General features: G+C 47.7%; 1 protein-coding gene across 11 annotated transcripts in view; it reads left to right on the top strand.

The window, feature by feature from the left end:
* The window catches only part of DOCK3 (dedicator of cytokinesis 3), a 735,525-nt gene that overhangs the window by 700,494 nt on the left and 19,341 nt on the right, over positions 1–15,690 (top strand). For 6 of the 11 annotated variants that reach the window (XM_024244830.2, XM_054550669.1, XM_054550668.1 and 3 more), the window contains 11 exons: positions 998–1,084; positions 2,435–2,539; positions 7,046–7,187; positions 8,252–8,418; positions 8,570–8,656; positions 9,125–9,304; positions 9,924–10,007; positions 10,129–10,245; positions 12,674–12,795; positions 14,011–14,149; positions 14,679–14,826. In XM_024244830.2, coding sequence (XP_024100598.1) covers positions 998–1,084; positions 2,435–2,539; positions 7,046–7,187; positions 8,252–8,418; positions 8,570–8,656; positions 9,125–9,304; positions 9,924–10,007; positions 10,129–10,245; positions 12,674–12,795; positions 14,011–14,149; positions 14,679–14,826 — 1,378 coding nt within the window. Of the gene's footprint in view, positions 1–997; positions 1,085–2,434; positions 2,540–7,045; positions 7,188–8,251; positions 8,419–8,569; positions 8,657–9,124; positions 9,305–9,923; positions 10,008–10,128; positions 10,246–12,653; positions 12,796–14,010; positions 14,150–14,678; positions 14,827–15,690 lie in introns of those variants that run through there. The other 5 variants (XM_063722475.1, XM_054550671.1, XM_054550670.1 and 2 more) reach the window with 4 other exon arrangements.

Genomic DNA, 15,690 nt, shown 5'->3' with positions numbered 1-15,690 from the left:
ACAGGGACAATTTGACTTCCAAAAGAGGTATATATATATATTTTTTTTTTAAGGAGGAAATGGATAATATCGCCTCTTAATGAAGGCCACTGCAGCCTTCTCTCAGGCTGTTGCATGGGCATGTTGCTGTAACAGGAGCCATACCACAGAAAGCCTGGAATCTAACTAGGCAAGGATCATCTGAAGCCTAATTTAAGGTCAAATAGTTCCATAAAGGAAATTGTCAGACCTACTGCCAAGTCCTTGAGTGGGCATTTTCTTCTTGGTTTCCATACTTGTTTCTGAGCTTAAACGATCTTAATCGGGGAACAGCACACTCTGGGGACTGTTGTGGGGTGGGGGGAGGGGGGAGGGATAGCATTAGGAGATATACCTAATGCTAAATGGCGAGTTAATGGGTGCAGCACACCAGCATGGCACGTGTATACATATGTAACTAACTTGCACATTGTGCACATGTACCCTAAAACTTAAAGTATAATAATAATAAAAAAAGAGAAAAACAAATAAATAAAATAAATAAAAATAAAAATTAGTGTTTCATTATCTCATCAAATAAATCTTTATTGAGTACCTGATACATCCCTGGCATTGTTCTAGTCTCTGAGAACAAAATAAACAGGGTCCCTGCCTTCATTCTGTTTACCATCTGATTGAGACTAATACAACAAAAAAAGTACGTAATTTTTTTAAATTAAGATAACTTCATAGTAACAGAACAGAAATGGACAAGGAAGTGCCTATTCTTGACAAAGCAGTCAGGGAAGGCCTCTTGGAGGTGGAGACATTTGAGCAGAGACCTAAAAACTATGCTTGAGCTAGAAAGCCACACAGCTGTGTCATGCCCCCCAAATTGGTTTTGAGGTATATGTTCTTTGTGACAGATGAGTTGGAGCTGGCGGGAGACCTTTTGTTGTGTGTCTTCTGATGTGTTTAATGTGGGCTTAGGCTATTCTGAGGATGAGATGCTGAAGCCCTGTTTCTATTTCTGACACAGAGCTGGGAGTTTGGGATCCCACTGTGCAGGGAGCTGGCGTGTCAGTACGAGAGCCTCTATGATTACCAGAGCCTCAGCTGGATTCGGGTGAGCTGTGCCCCTCCCCCCACCCCAGCCCTGACTGGCATCAGTTTCTAAATGAGCGTTCTCTATGGGCCCAGCCCTTGGTTTAGTGCTGTGGACAATACAAGAGAAACAAAAGCCAAGACTCCAGCCCTCAGGACACTTGCAGTCTGACTAGGAAACCAAAAATAACACCTGACAAATAATTGTATGATCTAGACCCCAAGAGCCACTGGTGCTCAGAGAAGGGAGAAGTGGCATAGGCAGGATAGGATGGTGGTTTCAAGAAGGAGGTGGCAGCTCAACTTCACAGAGAAGCTTTTCCTGGAATGGTTTTGTTTATGGATGCTTCATCCAAAATCTTTTTAAGAGCTTTCCTCACTTTGCTTATGGTCACTTTTAAGCATGTTGTATTTGCTGCCTTCTTTGATGCAGAATATTAAAAAATTAAATCAAATGCCTGATGGGCTTTGAAGGTCTGCACCAAATTTTTCTTGGTTGCTGATACTGTGCTCTGAATCATAATGGCTGCTGATTTCATCAGCAAAAAAGAGGCTAGCAGTCTCAACTCACCCTTTCTGCACCCTCATCCTTGTGGCTAACTCTCCTGTTCTATGATCCAGATTGGTGTTTGGGCATGTTCCTCTAGCAGTGGCTTCTTAACCAGTTCTGGCAGGCTGGCTTGATTGAATACATTAGAGCTATCTTCCCAATCAAAGTTGCAGTGAGTTTTTTTCTGAATGTGAAGCCAGGTCAGCCACAAGTAAAAAAGTTACAGACCTTGGAATGCTAGACATCATGGATATTAGTTAGCTTTTCAAGTTTAAAATATCTTAACTTGGAATGAGTACCAGTGCTGTTGGCATCTGAGCCTTCCTCACTACAGTTGTTAGCATCTTTAGTCAGATGATAGATGAACAAGAGTTGGACTGATGCAAAATGGTTGTGAGAATTGCTGGTAGCCAGCTACAAGCAACCTAGTCAGAGGTCAACTGGTGTAGTGAGTATTGGTCAAAACCAGAAATCCCCAGGCAGAAAATGTCCATGTTAAAAGTGTGCCTCCCAAGTACAGTAAGCCCAGATCTCTATAGGGCTGAGTCCATTCCCTAGGAAGGACATTCACAGCAGCTGCACATGGCTGCAGTGGGCAGGCCTGTCCCCATCCCACCATCAGACAGTGATGATGGAGGGCTTTCTCTTCCATGATGAAACTCCCTGGAGAGAGGCTGGTCATGTCTAGAGGCTCACTTACTTCTTATCTAGATTGAGTTGCCATGATCCCTTTCCAGAAGACAGTGTCCAGTTGGGCCTGGGAGAACTTGCTTTGGATACCAACAGCAGTCAAGCCAACCTGAAGACCTTTCTCATTCACAGAAAATGGAGGCCAGCTACTATGACAACATTATGGAGCAGCAACGCCTGGAGCCTGAGTTCTTCCGGGTCGGCTTCTATGGCAGGAAGTTTCCTTTCTTTCTTCGGGTGAGTCCATTCAGATGGTCACAAGAACTTTTATATTTTATACATAATTCACTTAAAACCTGTATTCTTTTCTTTTTGCCTTTTCTACTGAAGGCAAACCCTTTTTTTGCCTTTTCTACTGAATACTTCTTTCCAGAGGATAGACCAGTTAACAGCAGGCATTTGGTTTTATTTGACTGGACTGGCTGCCAACTTCAGACTCTGTTTTAGTCTGCTCTGTTATTCTGTAGCTACCAGGAATGTGTGAGGGTGGCTTTCTTACCAAATCAATGGAGTTTCTTCGGGAAGTGACCAGGGTCTAAGAGTGTGCCATAGGTGCCTTCCAACTTCTGCCTCCAGTGCCTGAAACCTCCACTGTGACTCTTCTCAGCCATATAGGGCACCAGTAAAGCCCTGACCTTAACAGTAGACTGGCCTCTTAGGGTTTGTCATCTAAGATGATGGTTTTTCCTCTGTCTGCACTGTAGCCTGTGCAGCCAGGATGGAGAACTGTTGGTATGAGAGAATCTGAAGAACACAGCCTGTGGCTCCTAGGATCCTAAGGGAGCTGCCAAGCACTGGGTTTGGCTGTAGAAAGCCTCTTCTGGGCAGCCAGTTCTCTGACCCAGGATGACAACAGCCTTTTCTCCCTACCATTCCCTGGCAGGCTGAACTAGAATATAAAAAGAGTGGAAAGGATGACTGAGCATAGATCTACTGACACCAGTTGTGATTTTCTTATTTATTCAGCACAACTCAGAGGCTCCAGGAGTAGTCAACATACACTATAGGCTGAATCTCATAGAGATGTGTTCTCAGATGATCTAAATGAAGCTGCCCTGATGTGTGGGCCCTGGAGCAGTTGAGACCTAATCTCTGATCACCCCAAGTTCCAATATCTTTAACTAAAGTTCACTGTCTGCAAGTCTCAGCAAGTAGCTGGGAAAATTCCCTTTGATATGTTTGGGATCCTGTCTTCTTGGAGAAATTGGGTTAGCCAATGAACAATAACAAGCTTGTTATCACATCAAGAGTCAACCGGGCTTAATAGCTCCTTTAAAAAAAGCTAGTCTGCTGGCGGCAGAGTCCAGGCTAACCACATGGCAGAAGTAAGGCAGGTCAACTTGCACTTTTCTTGGGCAGTAATCATTCTAGGCTAGAAGGGAAAACAGTCTGTGTGAGCACTGGCAATATGACAGGGACAGCAAGCTCACTGCCTAATTGTGATCCCCAGGAAGGCTCTAACTCTATTCCACAGGAGTGTTTCTAGTAGCAGAATGGGAATGACTAGAGAGACTTTTTTTTTTTTTTTTTTTTGAGACAGAGTTTCACTCTTGTTGCCCAGGCTGGAGTACAATGGCACAATCTTGGCTCACCGCAACCTCCACCTCCCAGGTTCAAGCGATTCTCCTGCCTCAGCCTTCCCAAGTAGCTGGGATTACAGGCATGCACCACCACGCCTGGCTAATTTTGTATTTTTAGTAGAGATGGGGTTTCTCCATGTTGGTCAGGCTGGTCTCGAACTCCCGACCTCATGTGATCTGCCCGCCTCGGCCTCCCAAAGTGCTGGGATTACAGGCATGAGCCAATGCGCCCGGCCAGGAATGAGTAGAGAGACTTTCTTAAGAGGACTGGGCCTCCTTCATCTCTAGTGACCATCCAGCCCAGGCATTTCAGAAGTGGCATATTTGCTAGCCCCATCAGCATAGATCATATAAGAACAATGGAAGTGGTGGAAGTCAGCAAAAGAAGTAGAAGCAATTGTACGAGAATTAGAAACCAAAAGCATTTCCAGAAAGTCCTTTGACAAACTAATGATTCTAGTCTTGTAACTTGCCTTTTTCTCATTTTATCTTTTCAGATTATGCTTTCTTGTCATTTTCTTCTTCCTGTATAGATCCACAATTTGTACATCAAAAATGAAAATTCACTGTAAAACATCATTATTTTGGATATTACAGAATCAGGCCCTGGTATCCCCTGTTTCTGTTCTGCCAAGCAGGAATGCTCCATTGTAGTCCAACCTGTTTCCCACCCTTTCATGTTCATGTCACAGGACACATTAGTGTCTCAGGGTTGTTGGAGCTTTCTGACAGGTAGGACCTGGCATAAAACCTGCATCTAAGCCATCCACATCATGTTCACAAGTAACAGTCCAAATGTTCAAATGTGGTTTCAAAGACCCTGGTAATGGAGGAAGAATAACAAGGGGTGTTAGGAAATATCACCCATCAATCCATTCCCATCTTCACACAAGATGCAATCTCAAGGAGAGGTATAATGCATGTATAATTCATGCATACAAATTTCCTCAGCCAACCCACATGCTACCTTCCCTTATTTCAGCTGCTCAGTTCATCTGTGGCAGAATAATAAGTCCCAGTGGAGGTAGCTCTTTGCCTTGCAGATGGTGAGAACCAGGTACAAAGCAGTGGCAGCCAGCTCTGTCTTTTGTGGGGATGCTGGGGCTCTTGCCCAAGTGAATATGAAACCAACAGTCAGCCTCAAAGTCAACACTGTGTGTGTTCTTCCTGCTGGGCCTTCCCCAGAAGGCTAGGCTACTCTCCTACCATCCCTGAATGCACAGGCCATCTATTACTTTAGCTCTGTCAGCTTGGTTTCTCTGGGCCATCTGCCTGCCTCACCTCACAAATGTGATTATCTATTAATCTGCAGAGTCAGGAAAACATCCAACCCTCCCTTCTTGAGGGAATTTATATTTCTCATCATTTGACCCATGAACAAACGTTGGTGAGGGTTGTACATATAAATGATATGAAAAGGCTAGTTCTTCACAAGTACTTTCTTTGTCAGTTTTATTTATCAAGCAAAAGATGTAGAAATATCTCTGTCCTTTGACTACTGGTCTGTTCCACTGGAGAGGCCAGCCTGCTCCTCCTGACCTTCACTTCCCTTCTAGCGTTAATCAGAATCAGAATCCCTTCCATTCTGATTCATCCAGACACATGGCCCAGGCTGGGCGCCGTGGCTCATGCCTGTAATCCCAGCACTTTGGAAGGCTGAGGCAGGTGGATCACCTGAGGTCAGGAGCTCGAGACCAGCCTGGCCAACATGGTGAAACCCCATCTCTGCTAAAAATACAAAAATTAGCCAGGCATGGTGCCAGATACCTGTAATCCCAGTTACTTGAGAGGCTGAAGTGGGAGAATCACTTGAACCCGGGAGGCATAGATTGCAGTGAGCCCAGATTGCACCACTGCACTGCAGCCTGGGCAAGAGAGTGAGACTCTATCTCAAAAAAACGAAAAAACAATACAGACACATGGCCCAGCCTTAGCCAAGTTCTCCCATAGTGAGAGAGGAAGTAAAAATGAGACAGAAATCCTGTTTCAAGAAGGTCAGGGTCTTCTAAGGCCTGCCCTGTGATTAACCCTGTCCTAGGAAGCATATGGCTGGCCCTGTGACGCCGCTCTCTCTCTTTCTTCCTTTGAAGACATGCCAAGAGGGGCTGGCAGTGCCTGATACCATTTTGTTGAAATGGGTCTGGCCAGGCAGTTTGGTGGGCAGACTGTATCACCAGTGGGTTTCAGGGGAACTTCCCCCAGCCACCCACTCATGACCAGGTATGACATAGGCAGAGCAAGCAGAGTTGGGGGTGCCTCATCCACAAAGAGAAAAACTGAGACATAACCAAAAGTAAATCTGACATAACATAAAGTTTTAAGAAATCTGTACTTAGAATGATGTTTATTTGTTCTGCTGACATGTTTGCAAAGGAATTTGCTGCCAAAGGGTTATTAATGCAATAAACAGTTACTGAATACCTACTGGGCACTGGGCAACATTAGACTGTTTCTCCCAACTAATAAAAGTGATCCTTCAGAATCACACACTTGATCACCACCCCCCCCCCCATTTAAAATTATTTGGTGGCACCCATAGCAATCACTCCTTGGTAACATTGGAGTCAGAGTCAGGGTCTTCCAAGGCCTGCCCAGTGATTAACCCTGTCCTGGGAAGCATATGGCTGGCCCTGTGATGCCTCTCTCTTTCTTCCTTTGAAGACATGCCAAGAGGGGCTGGCAGTGCCCCCCTGCCCAACTGCTTCTACCAGTTCTCTACACAGACACCTTCTTTCCTGCTCCGCCTTTTCCTGTCTTGATTGTTGTTGCCCTGGTTGTCACGGTACCCACATAGCTTGCCCTTCTCCACTCATACCATACCATACCATACCAGCCTGACCTAGGTGGACCTTTGAGAACATTTTTTAAACATAGCTTTTTCTAAAATCCCATCTCCCACCTTGCTGTCTTTCCTGCATAAGGTTTTTCTCCTTCCAAGCTTCTTGCAGCCTGTACCCTTCCCTTGGGGCTGCCACACCACAGTGTAATTCTCGCTTTGTTTTTCTTCTGCCTCCTTGAGTGCAGTGCCCTGTGCCTGTCCCAGGGCCTGATACAGAGAAGGCTCCTAAGATATGTTTGTGCTATATGTAGCTACTGACTCTAGGGTGGAGGTGGGGGGCTACAAGCAAAGCATACGTAGAGTGTGCTCTTCTGTTTGTGGCAGAACAAAGAATACGTGTGCCGTGGCCATGACTATGAGAGGCTGGAGGCCTTCCAGCAGAGGATGCTCAGCGAGTTTCCGCAGGCTGTCGCCATGCAGCACCCCAACCATCCTGATGACGCCATCCTACAGTGCGATGCCCAGTGTATCTTTTGATGCTGGGTGGGAGGAGGAGGGCAGGGGCCCTGGGAGGTGAGGTCCACCCAGTCAGCTGCCCCTTTACCACATTGCCAACCATACAGGTTAGATATCCCATAGTCCTAAACCTGAGTGTGTCCTCATTGCTTAGCACACACTTAGCAAGGCACTAACGCCTCAAAGAGGAAGCAGTGGCGCGCCCTTAGCAGTGGGTGTTCTAGTCATCAGTGGGGCTTCAGGAGGGCCTTTATCCCTCAGGCTGGCTGCTTCCAACAGCTTAATCCTCACCCTGCCCTATGAGGAGTCTGCCCAGGCAGCCAGGAGCAATCACTGTACAGGGTGACTTGGGGTCCTATCAGGGCTCTTGTCACAGGGATACCACCTGTGCTGTGCCCTGCTCCACTCCCATGTGTACTATTATTGTCCCTTCTCTTCATCAGGTGGACTGGGGCAGGGCCCAAGGATGTGCAGAGCAGGAGAAGATGGGGAGTTCCTTTGGTTTGGTGGCACTTGGAAGTCTGAATGGAAACACTGCCCTTCCCCTCACCTTTCACACACAGCTTCCTTGGGGACCACATGACAGTTGCCATGACTATGGCAAGCTTGTTTCCGAGAAGGGAGGGCAAGTGGACTCTTATCTGCTTTTTTTCCACAAAGATTTCAAACAGTATTTTATTTATAAGTTGTTCTTCAGTAAATATGCTTTACCTGTAGTGGGGAAGCCCAGACCCTTGCAGCCTTCTCTCACTCCCATGGGGTGGATGCCTGCATTCCCCTCTTTCCCTTTGTTTCTTAAAGGGGCACCAGAGAACACTTGGCTGTTGACATCTCACCTTGGCTGAGTGCTCATGAAACTCAACTGCTAGAGCAGGGAGAGGGAGAGAGCAGATAGAGATTTACCTAACTGTGCTTGGGTCTGATCTGCCCCTAGAAATGCCACTGCCTCCCCCACTGGGCTGTCAGCAAGGAGCAGGGGCTATGGTGCACTTCTCCCCTTTCAGGAGATAACAGGGGTCAGCCTCTCAGGTCCAGCTCTGGCAAGTCTGTGTTTCTCCTTCACTTCCTGCCCAGACTTGCAGATCTATGCAGTGACGCCCATTCCAGATTATGTGGATGTTCTGCAGATGGATAGGGTACCAGATCGAGTCAAGAGCTTCTATCGCGTCAACAATGTGAGGAAGTTCCGGTACGACAGGCCTTTTCACAAAGGCCCCAAGGACAAGGAGAATGAATTCAAGGTGAACAAATCTAGGAAAACGGGCAGTACACACAGCAAGTCCAGGGGCAAGCTCAACTTTCTTGGGAACTCACCACTGTTTTATCCCTCAGGTAGGCAGGGTGTGGCAAAACTTGCCTAACTTCCCACACTTGCCTGTTCCCTCCCTACAGAGCCTGTGGATTGAACGTACCACACTGACCCTGACCCACAGCTTGCCTGGCATCTCTCGGTGGTTTGAAGTGGAGAGGAGGGAACTGGTGAGACATGTCTCAGAGGAAGCTGAGCTTCACAACTGCTCCATCAGCCCCAGCTCTTGGGGTCCTTCTCTAAGGACTAAAGAAAAAGAGAGTGTCGGCCACCTGCCTGGCCAAGGCTCCCACTGGTCAACCCTGTGCTAGGATCTTTGTGTACCTTCTCTTATCTAATCCATACAACACCCCTGAGCAGCAGGTATTTTCAGCCTTCTACTTTACATATGAGAAAACTATTCTCTGAGATTCAAGAAACCAGAGTGCTCTGATTTCAGAACTAGTGTTCTTCACTATTTGCTGTACTTCCAAGTGCCTATAAATCAGACAACAGAAGTGGAAAGGGTCCAGGGAGTCTCAAGTTCACAGGAACAAGGAAGGGGAATCAATACCACAGATCTTAGACCCCAGCTCTCAGGAAGATGATGAGGGGTTATCATCATTTCTGGGATGACTCTGTGTGCTGTGTGCCCCTAGGTGGAGGTGAGCCCTCTGGAGAATGCCATCCAAGTGGTTGAGAATAAGAACCAGGAGCTACGCTCCCTGATCAGCCAGTATCAACACAAGCAGGTGCATGGCAACATCAACCTGCTAAGCATGTGCCTGAATGGTGTCATTGATGCAGCTGTCAATGGAGGCATTGCACGCTATCAGGAGGTAAGCTGTGGCCACAGGCCAAACCCATGCAGGCAGCCTGGCTGGGAAGGCGGCTCACAGGCTTCTCTTTTCAAGATTATAGTCTCCTTAGGTAGCCTTCCCTACATGCCCTCTCTTGGCATGGTCCTGGAATGAGGCCCTAAGCTCCCTATCACTCCCTATTTCTTTGGCACAGTTCTCTGGTAGGGCCTTTTCTTCATTTTTATTCTCTGAACTCTGAGATGGGTAATCTGTAATCCTGATTATGGGAGGATGTTAAGTGCCCTCCAAGAGGAGCCTTGGAGCCCAGCCCGTCAGGAGAAGTGAGTCGTAGGCTGGATAAGAGGCTAGCCCCTACTCCCAGTCCGCCAGTCCTGCCTGCCCTACCTAGGCCATCCAGGCTCCGTGAGGGACTGGGGTCAGCATCCAGACTTAGATGGCTTGGCCACGTTCAATCCTTCTCAGACAAAAAAACACACCTCTAATTGCCAGAAGTTCAAACAGGCTAGACTGGTGTATGTGCCTATGAGGAGACAGCCTGGCTGCTTTTTAGGTGGCATTAGTGGACTCAAGTCTCCTGGGCCCCATTTAAGTAGTAGTCCTGGGAAGAGTCTTCCTGACTTGGCCTTTCCTTTCACAGGCCTTCTTTGATAAAGATTACATCAACAAGCACCCAGGAGATGCTGAGAAGATCACCCAGCTCAAGGAGCTTATGCAGGAGCAGGTATGTCTTGGAGAGCTTGGGGACCAGCAGCCAGGTGAGAAAAGCCATGCACTACAAGATGGTTTCAGTTCTCAGGGGCTGCTCATGGTTCACAGAGTGGCCTTGTTTGTGACTCTGATAGGTTCATGTCCTTGGAGTTGGGCTAGCAGTTCATGAGAAGTTTGTGCACCCAGAAATGCGGCCTCTGCATAAGAAGCTAATTGATCAGTTCCAGATGATGCGGGCCAGTCTCTACCATGTAAGTTGATCCCTGTCCTGCCCCTGCTGCAGTAGAACCAGGTGTCACTTCCTCCAGACCTACGCCACAAACCAAAGGAAAATAGGAGGGAGGGAGCCTGGGTGGGGGCCGGGTGGGGGAGAGAGGCTGTCTTCCCTACAGAGGGACAGGGGGCAAGGATGGATGCTATATCCAGGGGAAGGATGCTGAGGATCCTCTCACTCACTCACTCCCAAAGGAGGAGCCAGATTCAAGGGCAGGGAACATTTTTCAGGGCACTGTGCTAGTAAACAGGTTTTCATATGTGAAGGAAAAGAGCTAAAGTATATGGCCCACATGTAGGGATCTTTTTGGAGATGTTTTTCATCCCAAGAATCAAAAGAGAGAGGCATGGCCTGAGCCAGCCTTCTCTCCCCATCTCCCTCCTCCTCCTCTCTCCGTGTCCTTCTTCATTCTTTTTCCTCCCTCTGATCGTTCTCTTTTCCCTCTTTTTACTCTTCCTCCCAACTCCCTTTTCTCCCTCTTTCCCTCCCTCCCTCTTCTTCCCAACTTCCTCTATCATGTCTCGTGATCCAAGCTCACATCTGAGATAGCCTAGGATGAGCAGTAGTTTCATGCTAGCAGTTCTTAAAGGAGTCAGGCAGGTCCTGGGGCTGGACCAGGCTCCTGAAAGTCTCCCTAACTCTGGCCCAGCTCTTCAGCCTCCACAGTAGGGTTTGGCCCAAGGACTTAAACACATAAACAGGACTTATATTCCAGGACCAGTATTCCTTGGCAGGGTCTTAGAGGAAATGCTGACTGGCTGAGGATAGAGCCCCCTATTCACATACCCAAACCTCATTTTCAACTGTGGGGCTGACTCCAAATGTTTTCTAGAGATCCCTTCCTGCTAAACCAGCTGGCTCCCAGATCTTAAGGGAGATGAGCCCAATTACCTGCTGCTACCTGGCACCCAAGCCAAGTTCTCTTCTCATCACCCAGGACCACTGGATAGAAGTGGCAGGGAGACAAGAAGTAGAGCTGTTAGATGCTGCACGAGGTTGTCAAGAGCAAAAAATTCCCCCTCTAGGGATAACCATGGTCACAGGAGCCCTGAGGCAGGTTGAACCACTTAAACTCGTGGGCCTGACCCATTTGGGGCGGACCTGCTTTGTTCTTGGATGCTGCAGGTTCTGGTCATCTCCATCCCTCCAGGCTCCCAATGCAGGTCTCAGCGTGTGTGGACAAGTGTGGACAGCATGAAAAGAGAAAAAGAAGCTTGTAGTTTGAGAGGTAGGGGCACATTTTCCAGAGGAAAGCCTGGAGATCCTGAGATTTCTCCCTCTGTTAGGATTCTCCCATGGTATTTCAAGGTGAAATATGCAGGGAAGCTCTTTTACATCTCCGCCTTAAAATTGGAGTGTCCATTTAGTTAAGAACTTGGGCAGTATCGCTGAGTCTGGTGGGTGTTCATTCCACTACCTCTCATTCCAGGGTCTTCTGCCTATTTGACTGGTCTCTGCTGTGTGCAAACTTCCCCATCACAGCAGGTGACCCAAGCAGGCTGGAGCCTGGCCAGTGGGGAGGTTCTTTGCCATGTGTGTTGCGGCAAAAAGCACAAAACACTTTCCTATATACATCACGTTCTTCCGTGTGCACACATATCCTTTCTCCAGCTACAGAAATACATTTTAGCCCTCTGTATGCTTTGGAAGAAGCGGGTGGAAAACCCGGTGCTTTTTCACACCAAGCTCAGAAATATCCCCAGTGGACTTAGGGCCCCTGTTCACTACAGATTTTGAAGGACTTGAGGAAACCTTAACAGTTGTTTCCTCTGAGTTGCACACAGGGACACAAACAAACATGCTGTCACCCAGTAGCGTTTGAGATCAGAAGTGTCTGCCCAGAAATCTACATACTTAATATGAATTAATTAAGCTAAAATAGAGCTGTGCTATTTTTCAGTTACATACATCAGGATTTTATGTTCTGTCTCCCCGTAGACTGTGTCACAGACAACCCAGGTCACTAAGAGCTGGGCCATTTAGCAGTCTAATAAAACCTGACACCAATCCTTATGTAATTGGTGCCCACCGATTGACAACTAATAATAAGCTCTTTCTCTCCTTCTTCCCAGATCTTGTTCTACTTATTCCGTAGCGAGAAAACCTGTTAACACACTCCTATGAGCTCAGACCAGCTTCAGTTCATTCCAGATGTGCTTCTCTTACTGTAGAGTCAACCTGGGGCCTCGCACACGGCATTTGGTCTAGGTTCCAGTGCAGTTAGGAGGGTGTTTTAGTCTTGAAGGGGGCATTGCCCAAAGGAAGTCAGCAGTTCAGGTTCAGCCAACCATATGATTCTTTTTTGTTTCTTTTACATTTTTGATCACCAGTCAGTTATTCCCTTACATCCCTTAGTTACTTATTTGTTCTTTACTCTCTATGAAGGGGCATTCATTTCTCAACAGGAGTTTCCAGGTTTGGATAAGCTAAGTCCTGCATGTTCAGGCACCAGCACCCCACGGGGAAATGTTCTGGCATCCCATAGCCCCATGAGTCCGGAGAGCATCAAGATGACCCACCGGCACAGGTATGGCCTTAGGGCTGGGGAGGGTTCCCTCTGGAGAGGTGAGTCTAAATTGTCAAGGGTCAGAGGAAAGAGTCCTTGTGTATACTCATATTCCCTCTTACCCATGCACACAGCAAACACTTATGTGGCTCCTGCCATAGGACCCACACCCTGCATTCAGTCAGTCACTATCCTGGGTAAGAGAAGTATATACATGATACTGTGGGAACATGGAGGAGGGGGCATTTGGGGTAACTCTTGAAGAATAAGTAGATGTTTGCTAGGGGTTAGGAGGGTGATAGGGCAAGATCTAGGCAAATTGACTGACACATGCAGAAGCCTCAAGATATGAACAAGCCAGCCTGGTCAGCACTCCGAGTAGAGCCAAGTGGCTGGAGTGCAGGATTCCAGGGCATGGAAAGGGGATAGGACCAGCTCTGAATGGGCCTTGTTCATACAGGCCTTTGGACTTGATCCCAAGGAGAATGAGGATCACCAAGTCAGTTTTAAGGAAGAAACAGCATAGTGATGTGAACATCAAAGACTGGTTTGCCTGGGCTCAACTGAGAATACTGAAAGCCTCTAGGCCAAGAAGGCCAGGTTGGAGGAGGAGACTAGTGAGAGGAGCCCCTCACTTAGGCTTGTTTTCCAGTGTGAGCAGCAACTCAGCACAGAGTGGGCACTTAGTAAATAAGGAACAAATGAATGAGAAGCTTTCCTGGTATTGCTAGAGGAGAGCTGTTGACAAGCCTTTTGGCCACAGATGTGGAAGGAGGCCCGTAGATAGTTCACAGCCAGCTATTTTGGTAGCTTCCCACACTAGGAAGAAGCCTCTGACCAAGGAGCAGATCCCATCATGGTGTGGGGGGGGTGGGGGAGTGGGCACTGACCCAGACTAATACCCCATAGAAAGGGGGACCTGAGATCTTTGACCTGATTTGGCATATCTCTTATTCCTCCTGAGAACCTGCTAATGTCAGTAAACTGAGTGGCCATAAGCCATGTAGCTGTAGGTAGAGGCTTGTCCAGTGTACCACACCATTGTCTCTCCCAGTCCAAGGGCTCCTGGGTAGCAGGGTACAGCTCAGGACTGCTCCAGGCCTCAGATGGGTATGAGCATTGGCTATGGAACCCTCCAAACCGGCGGTAGCTGAAACCAGGGATGACTGTTCCACACATTCCCCCTGCCACCTGCCGTGGGCCTGACTCCTCCCTATTTCCCACTCTTGCTCACAGCCCCATGAACTTGATGGGCACAGGTCGCCATTCATCATCCTCTCTCTCCTCACATGCGTCTAGTGAAGCAGGAAACATGGTGATGCTGGGCGACGGCTCCATGGGCGATGCTCCCGAGGACCTGTACCACCACATGCAGGTACAGAGCTGTCCAGGGAGAGTGGGCCAGGGCACCATGCCTACAGAACTCACCTTGCTGTTGCAATGTCTAGTCTGAGGGCTTGGCAACCCTGCCTAATTCTCTAGCTCCTGAATTCAGAACACCCCTCACGAGAGCTAGAAAGTTGCCGTTCCTCCACACACCATCCTAAGTCTCGGTTCCCAGGCCTTATTTCCCAAGAAGAAAATCCAGCTTCAGTCCTGGTTGCTTTAGGAGATCCCATGGGAAAGATCCTCTGCCAGATTGCCCCCTTGCCTGGCATTCCTGTTGGCTTAGTCTTGCTTCCTCCATGGTCACCATAGTATGGCCAGCCCAACAACTTTGTTCCATATGGGTGGTGTGGGTGGCCCCTAGTTGCCCAGCCATTAGCCTGGCCTCCATCAGGGCTCAGGGTATAGCATAAGGCACTGGGGCAGAGCACCTCAGGGCATGAAAAAGCAAACTCTGTGCCAGCCCTAAAGTCCTGGCCATTCAGACCTCTATCCTGCTGATTTTTCTCCCTTTGCAGCTCGCGTATCCCCACCCCAGGTACCAGGGCTCAGTCACCAACGTCTCTGTTCTGTCCTCGTCCCAGGCAAGCCCTTCTTCCTCCAGCCTGAGTTCCACTCACTCAGCACCATCCCAGATGATTACCTCTGCCCCTTCCAGTGCCCGAGGTAAGGATGGCAGGGTGCTACTTGCAGAATGGAGAAGAGAGGTCTTCATCAACCCCACTCGGCTTCCTCTCATCTGTGGCTGTGTCTTTGAGCAGCCCTGTGACTTAGAGAATACTCATTTGTGCTTTTACCACTAAGGACTCGAGAATTCCTGCCTCCAGGCCTCTTCCCTGGCTGGCTTTAGACTCCACTCTGAGCAGTGGCTGCCGCTGTGCAGCCATTGCATTTCTACCTCAGTCACAGGATACACAGCTTAGAAGAAAGCTCACTTCTTTCCCATTGAAAGTTTTGCTAGAGCAAAGATCAAAGTCAAGGCAAAAGTGAGTCTTTTGTCTTGAGGAATCAGGCATGATGACAAAGTATGAAAAGTAAATTGGGAGACTAAAATTAACCCTGGAAAATGTTATTCTAAAACAGTAACAGCAACCAAAAAATTTTTCTTCAGTTGGGAAAGGCTTTCTCAGGAGAGATGGCTCTGTAAAAACCTATTTACTTTGCCAATTATCACTTGATTTCTTGTTCAGTTGAATAAATATTGTTCTTTGAGAGGCAGCATCTTTGCTTCTTTTTCACATTCTAATCCTAGTTCCCAAGTAAAAGTTGATTCTGTCCTTGTAGACAGAAACATTTGCAATGGAATGGAAATTAGCTGTGGTACATAGGATCTAGTGCTTCCCAGGGTTGGCTTTGCAGGGCAGTGACAGTGGTCTGAGCTTGCCAGCCAGTCACTTGCTCTTGCTTCCAGGCTTCAGAAGGAGGGAGTCTCTTTGTTCTTCTCATTATTATGAAACCAAAGAAAAATATCACAAATTTATTTATTTATTTTCATTATTATACTTTAAGTTCTGTGGTACATGTGCACAA

This window comes from Pongo abelii, chromosome 2 (genome assembly GCF_028885655.2).
Source record: "Pongo abelii isolate AG06213 chromosome 2, NHGRI_mPonAbe1-v2.0_pri, whole genome shotgun sequence".
Lineage (NCBI taxonomy): Eukaryota > Metazoa > Chordata > Mammalia > Primates > Hominidae > Pongo > Pongo abelii.
The sequence above is the reverse complement of the archived record's forward strand: the minus strand, read 5'-3'. Positions and strand labels throughout refer to the sequence as shown.